At 37.0% G+C, this 7,699-nt stretch overlaps 1 protein-coding gene across 3 annotated transcripts in view; it reads right to left on the minus strand.

The window, feature by feature from the left end:
• The window catches only part of LOC125671375 (A disintegrin and metalloproteinase with thrombospondin motifs 6-like), a 34,095-nt gene that overhangs the window by 20,967 nt on the left and 5,429 nt on the right, over nt 1–7,699 (minus strand). For all 3 annotated transcript variants that reach the window (XM_048907029.2, XM_056162126.1, XM_048907030.2), the window contains 4 exons: nt 6,210–6,337; nt 2,734–2,777; nt 1,916–2,021; nt 1,587–1,736 (listed from right to left, as the gene is read on the minus strand). In XM_048907029.2, coding sequence (XP_048762986.2) covers nt 1,587–1,736; nt 1,916–2,021; nt 2,734–2,777; nt 6,210–6,337 — 428 coding nt within the window. The remainder of the gene's footprint in view (nt 1–1,586; nt 1,737–1,915; nt 2,022–2,733; nt 2,778–6,209; nt 6,338–7,699) is intronic.

The following is a 7,699-nucleotide window of genomic DNA, read 5'->3' on the forward strand; positions in this document are numbered from 1 at the left end:
TTTTCCCCATTATTTTTTAATTTTCTATTATTACCTAATCGACTATCTAAATTGATATTACATATTTTTTCTGCAGGGATGAAACAGTTCATCACGTGACCTACTACTACCTGATCACGTGACAAACTGTTTCCCAGTCACATGACAAACTGTTTCCCAGTTACGTGACAAACTGTTTCCCGGTCACGCGAGAAACTATTGCTCAATTAGCAGATTAGGTAATAAAACAATTATTTCATGTTTACTAAGAAAACAGTATACAGTTATTGACTGGGTTCGAGGACAACAGCTGTTTTGTTTGACCCGAGGACGGATCTGTTGCCCGAAGCCGTAGGATGAGGGCAACAGATCCGTTCGAGGGTCAAACAAAACAGCTGTTGTCCGAGGACACAGTCTATAACTGTTTTGTTATACACCTTCATTTTTTAAAGGTTGTTTTTACGAGATGCACATGTTTTCTCGACTTCAAACTTTTAACAAGACAGTTGCGTACGTTTATCAACTATAGTTTAAAAGAAAACATACCCAATCCGAATTCATAATCAATCATCATATTTTTCATATTCCTGCTTAGCGTTTCATCAAATAAATTCTGTATTTCATCATCAGTTAAATCACTGAACCTCGTCATTACGTAAACAAAGCAACAGGCCGAGAATCATGTGACTTGCGTAGCCAATGGAAATAAGGCAGACTATTGCCCGGGCAACAGCTCGTAAACTGTTGACCGGTCAATAAATAGACCACAAGTGTGAGAGTTGATTTAACAGTTGAGATGTTGGTTCTAAATCGTATTAGTTTTATATAGGAAAAAAATGAAGGTGTATAACAATCAACACTATTGCCCCTCGGTAATGGTGAAGGCCCGAGAAACTGTTGTCAGAGGCAGTTTCCTGGGTCTTCACCATTCCCTCTGGACAATAGTATTGATAATGTTATACACCTAAAAAATTCCTATATAAAACTACTGCGATTTAGAAGCAACATTTTAACTGTTAAACCAACTCTCATACTCATGGTCTATTGACTGGTCAACAGTTTATAAACAGCTGACCGGGCAATAGTCTGCCCCATTTCTATTGGCTAAGCAAGTCACATGATTCTTGATCTGCTGCTTTGTTTACGTAATGGCAAGGTTCACTGATTTGACAGATGATGAAATACTGAATTCATTAGATGAAACGCAGAACAGAAACACGAAAAATGTACTGGTAATTATTGATTATTAATTAAGATGTTGGGTATGTTTTCTTTTAAACTAGTGGATATGTTGATAAATATACGCAATCACACTGTCTTGTTAAAAGTTCGAAGTCAGCAAACCATGTGTATCTAGTAAAAACAACCTAAAAACGAAAGTGAACAACAAAACAGTTATAGACTGTGTCCTCGAACCCAGTCAATAACTGTATGCTGCTTCTCAAGTAGGCATGAAATAATTGTATACTGTGTATATATCAAAGAGGCTTTTCATAAGCAGAGTGTCAAATTATTCTAAAGCAACCTAGGTCCCAGAAAATGAAGAAAGTTATTTTCTTTGATTTAAGCTTATTGTTATATTGAATATTTATGTCAGACAGTCTTACTCTATGAACTCTGTGATGTAGTCCCGGCTACATGAGGACCAGTTGAATGGCCTGGTATCCTTTGATAGCTGGGCTGCCATCAGTCCTGCCGTCAGGTTAGACCCAGGAACACCGCAGTTGTTACCAGAGCCATCATGCTGCATTCCAAAACTATCCAAACATCACTTCACATTTAGATCAACTGACCATAACAACTCATACTCCCCCCCCCCCCCCCCCCCCCCTGTGTTTTACCTTATTTTCTAATATACTGACAATAACGAAGGGGATGACATTCATAATTACTGGTATTACAGGATCTCCGTTAATATTCATATGGGTAAACTTACTTGTGTCCAATTTCATGAGCTATGGTGAATGCTGAGGCCAGCCCAATGTCTTCATTAATACTGCAGCTTCTGTCTCCCCCACACATACCACTCACAGGGGCTAGACCTGTTTCACAGAATGTCAGCATTATAAACAAGAGGTACTGTGAGCAATGTTCACTAAGAATACCCCCCGCTTACCCCAATCTCCCAAAGGGTGTTGGTAATAGGTATAAACTACCTCTTTTCTGAGTGTAAAAAAGAAATGGCATGACAAACCGAACCATATTGCTACTTCGATGTCCAGTGCGCGTGACCTTTGACCTTTTGACCCCAAAATCGATAGGGAACATCTTCATCCCATGGGTAGTCCATATGTATGATATGGTGACTGTAGGTGGAAAGGATAACGCTTTAGAGCCCGGAAACCATATTGCTACTTCGATGTCCAGTGCACTTGACCTTTGACCTTTTGACCCCAAAATCGATAGGGAACATCTTCATCCCATGGGTAGTCCATATATATGATATGGTGACGGTAGGTGGAAAGGATAATGCTTTAGAGCCCGGAAACCATTGCGTCTACAGACGGACGGACAACCCGATTCCAGTATACCCTCCCCCCACAACTTGTTGCGGGGGGTATAAAAATGTTGTCTTAAACGATTATCCAATCACTGAACATCCTTTAACCTTTCATATTTACTTATATACAAGTATCTCTTTCATATACGACAAAAATAGAATCTAAAAGGTAAACCACAAGTGCATTTTCTGGTTCCTAGCAATGATTTCAAGAAAATAATATGGCAGCTAGATAAACAAAAACAAACACTCACCCAAAGTTCCACAAGGCTCGTTCTTATAAGAACAAATATCATACCTAAAAAGTAAGAAATAACTGAGTTACTACTATTGTCACAGTGCTGTATCAAGCTATAAGTTATACCTGGCCTGGCTGTTATAAAATGTTCCGAGTACATACTCCGTACTCAACCCATAATCCGCGCTCCAAACCATACTCATTATTCCACTCAAATCTATGTATAACTTATCAGTTTGGAGTGCGGATTATGGGTTTGAGTATGAGTATGGCTTTGGAGCGCAGATTATGGCTTTCAGTACGAAGTACATACTCGGAACATTTTACAGCCACTAGGCCAGGTCAAAATTTTCTCCAGTTCCATGAAGAAATTTCCATAATAAATACATGAATTGGTATAGTACATGCAATTCTTCATAGTATTCCTTTGAATGGTGAACTTACCCCTAAAGCATCTTCATGATCATACAACTGATTAATTCGTTAAAGTTCAAACAACTCATAAGGCTGTGTGTGTGTGTGCATGCATGTGTGCATTGGGGGAGAGGGGCATATAGTAGGTGTTCATTCATGAATTGCTTCAATTCCACATATTTCTATCAATAAACCAGTCAATACTACATTAGATATACATTGTATCTGACAACTAAATGTATCTGACAACTACGTGTCAGATTCCCGTTGTTTAGGAAATCCTCATGATTATTTTTAACATTATAAGCTGCCGAACTGTAGTTCTCCAGAAATAAATTGGAATATTCCAGGGTTTTTTCCTCATAAAGTAAAAGTTTTGCAGTGAACTTAACAGCAAAATGATGTAACCAACACACTTTTGTTCACAAGACAAAACTAAGATTCAATCTACCTCTCTCATCCTAAGTATAAGAGCTTGTGGCATATCTCAAAAGTTCTTACACAAGAAAAATCAATTTCCAAATATTCTTTACTATCTATAAATTAAAATAAAAGAACTTTCATTTCTACTATTCTCAATTTTTCTTGCAGTATAGTAATCAACAGAAACAGCACAAATTTGACAATGAATTTCAAAAATATGTTCATTTTTATATACACTTATGACAAGTAAATGATCAAACTTTCTGCCCAATTTTTCAATGACTAACATCCTCATATATACAAAATAAATTCATTGAGCTTTAACATGTTCGATTCATTAGATTTAATTATCATCATTTCAATTAACCTACACAAGAAAAATGACTACCCTGAACCAAAGAAACTCTGGACTTGAAAACATATTTCTAACCCTAATGGCCATCACTTGAATAAATTTTTCATTTGTATTACATATCAAATGAAGCTTCTTCAGAAATTTTTATTATTTGGAAGGGGTATGACCATTCATTTGAAGAATCCTCAAAGCTTGATTTTAAACCAAAGGAAGCCTAATGCCATCAGTTGAAAATGGTCCACTGAATCTGGATAAAAAGTAAAAGGTAACAGACATACAAATGACAGATAAACTTAACACAAACAAGAGGCCCAAGGGCCAAATCGCTCACCTGAGTAACCCTAACCCTTACTTCGAGAAATCTCGAGTTTGAGAGATCGAAATTCGGAAATTGAAGGTCCGCCAGTATGGTTCAGATTTTACAGTAACCGGAAATGTTTACCAACCACATCTTATGATATCATTTTGACATGTTTCCTTTATATTCGTCAGGTAGTTAATTTAATATCAAAATAAAAAACCTTGTTTTGCAGTTATAAAACCATTTCAAAGTTTATGTATTTATTTGTTCTTTAATTATGCTTAGATAGGCATACAAAACCAAGTTCCAATGAAGTTTTACTATCGCAAACTAAACAGAGTACAATGTTATGTCGCTTTACCCAAAAGCAAAAATTCTAACGAATAAGTAAAACAATGTTTTAGAGTAACTTTACGCAAAGAACAAACTCGAGAAATTTAAGTCTGTAGATCTCTAAATCATGTGTTAAACTTACTCTCTCGTTGTCACATCAAAACAAATTATAAATTTTATTCATAATTGGATTACATATAATTTTAATCATCACAACTCAAAAGGCCAGTGCAAGGTGTAAACTGAACAATTAGCCAATTATATACTCAAGTGTTTCACCTCCACAAAGAAGCACAGGTGATGTTGCAACTATGTAAACACCTAATTACCCCTCTGGCTATCAACAAAATCCAGGTAAGGTCCAAGTGGAAATTATTACACACTTGGGTAATGATAAACTGGTTCCCTGCTGATTGGTGCTACACTAGAGAAGCGAGGTCAACAGGGTACCAATTTAGGGTAATGGTGAGTATACGCTACCACCACTTCGAGAGGTCAAGAGTGAAAAACAATGAAATGTGTTTCACAGGACCCAGTTTCACTTCGAGAGATTGAGAACTTCGAGACATCGAACGTTCGAGAGATCGATAGTAAATTTGCTTTGCTATATAGAGAAAAATATCAGGACCATGATTTCACTTCCAGAGACCGAGAACTTCGAGAGATTGAAGTTCGAGCCATCGAGAATCACCTGTATATTTGCATCTAAAACCTTAGTCCCTATTGTGGCCCCATCCTACCCCTGGAGGCCATGATTTTTACAAACTTGAATCTGCACTATGTCAGGAAACTTTCATGTAAATCTCAGTTCCTCTGGCCCATTGGTTCTTGAGAGGATGAATTTTAAAGGCTTTTTTCTATTTATTCACAATTTCCCATGTAAAACTTTGATCCCCTATTGTGACCCCAAACTACCCCCTGGGGCCATGATTTGAACAAACTTGAATCTGTACTATGTCAGGAAGCTTTCATGTAAATTTCAGCTCTTCTGGCTCATTGGTTCTTGAGAAGAAGATTTTTTAAAGATTTTCCCTAGACATATTTCTATGCAAAACTTTGATCCCCTATTGTGGCCCCAACCTACCCTCGGGGGGGGCATGATTTGTACAAACTTGAATCTGCATTATGTCAGGAAGCTTTCATATAAATTTCAGCTCTTCTGGCTCATTGGTTCTTGAGAAGAAGATTTTTAAAGATTTTCCCTATATATTTCTATGTAAAACTTTGATCCCCTATTGTGGCCCCAACCTATCCCCGGAGGCCATGATTTGAACAAACTTGGATCTGCACTATGTCAGAAAGCTTTCATGAAAATTTCAGCTCCTCTGGCCCAGTGGTTCTTGAGAAGAAGATTTTTAAATGACCCCACCCTATATTTGCATTTTTGTGATTATCTCCCCTTTGAAGGGGGCATGGCCCTTCATTTGAACTAACTTGAAAGCCCTTTACCCAAGGATGCTTTTGGCTAAGTTTGGTTATAATTGGCCCAGTGGTTCTTGAGAAGATGAAAATGTGAAAAGTTTACAACAACGCCAATGCCGACAACGCCAACAAACAACAGACAAATTTTGATCAGAAAAGCTCACTTAAGTCTTCGGCTCAGGTGAGCTAAAAGGCTCACATTGCACCTTTCACTCGAGTGAGCTAGAAATATCTGAGTTCTTACCCTGTGAGTAGGACAGCATTATCATGATGCATGGCTCCGTTATCTTCAGAGGACAGATTCAAAAGGTGCTGCCATTTGCAGAAGTTATTCAGAGAAAGGTCAGCATCATGATTCAAGGTCAGATTTGCCTGAAATATTAGAAAGAGGCCCACTGGCCTTAACAACAACTCTTTTCAATCTTTTTTTGAAACTTGTAGAGAGAAGAGACTCATTCATGGGTCTTAATGGTTGCCTGAATATCTTGTAACTTTGAAAATCTTTTCGATATATACAATCAATGGTATAAAAGTTACTAGCCTATCATCGGTTATAAATGTATAAATACATCATTACATATTTTGATATTTTTGCTACCTATAGAGAGCACTCAAGTTTTCACTGAGCCATAAAAAGCCTCACTGTAAATCCCTAGGGTCTATAAGATACAATGTACTTCAGCGAGTGAGCGAGCGAGCATGAGCGAGTGAGCGAGCATGAGAGAGAGAACAATACATTATACACACTGCATTCTTAAATATTCTATAAAGAACAAATATTATTTTAGCAATTAACTCTCAACTATACATAACTATCCTATGTTATATTTCCATATGAAAGGGGAAATCACTAATTACCACCATTTTTCAATATCAGAGTCCAGGTCTGGAGGATGTAAAACTTTTTTGAGCATATTTTCGTACTCAAACTCAAAGCTCTAATTATTACTCATACTCAAAAGTGAAGGTTATAAAACATTTATAAAATAATTCTGACACTCAAATGGAGTACATGCTCATTATATTTCGAGTATTCTTCAGAGCTTGCTCAGAGTTGTACTCAAAACAAACATGGTTGAGTTTGAGTATGAGTACAGTAAAAGTTTTATAACCTCCAGGCCAGTTTGCTGGACCTTTAACCCCTAAACACTGAAGTTTATCAATTGGGTCACACTTGTCATTTTCCATAACCAGAAAGAAGACTTGCACATGGATCAAGCGTAAAAATTGCATCGAATTGCTGCAATTATTTGCTGGATGCACGCATGTGGATGAGGATAAAAGGTTAGAACCGATTCCCTGTATAATGTGCTATTTTTAAGATTAATTTTTATAACAAATTTAATTTTGGTATCATTAAAGTGATACTCCCTCTAATACATAAACATGTAAGAGGAAATTGACAGTGGTAGAATATCCTAGCTATGTATGATATCATAGCTACATTTGTTTTAGACCTAAAGCTCGTGTTTCATATTGTTATGTATGTATGTGACAGCAAATTACATTTGTGTAGCATAGCAACAGACTCTGATGGCGTCGATCTACATACAGGTAAATTCATTTACTGTTACGGAAATTGCCGAATAGTAACGATTGTGAAGTTCCTAAAGGTCTTCCTCATCTCATGGTGAATCTGTGTGAAGTAGTGACTCTAGGTGAAAAGGGAGATCACTCAAATCTGCTGGGGTGGGTATAATAAAGTAATAGCTTACTAAATTCATGATCTTAGTT

The sequence above is a fragment of the Ostrea edulis genome, chromosome 4, assembly GCF_947568905.1.
Source record: "Ostrea edulis chromosome 4, xbOstEdul1.1, whole genome shotgun sequence".
NCBI classification, from domain to species: Eukaryota; Metazoa; Mollusca; class Bivalvia; order Ostreida; family Ostreidae; genus Ostrea; species Ostrea edulis.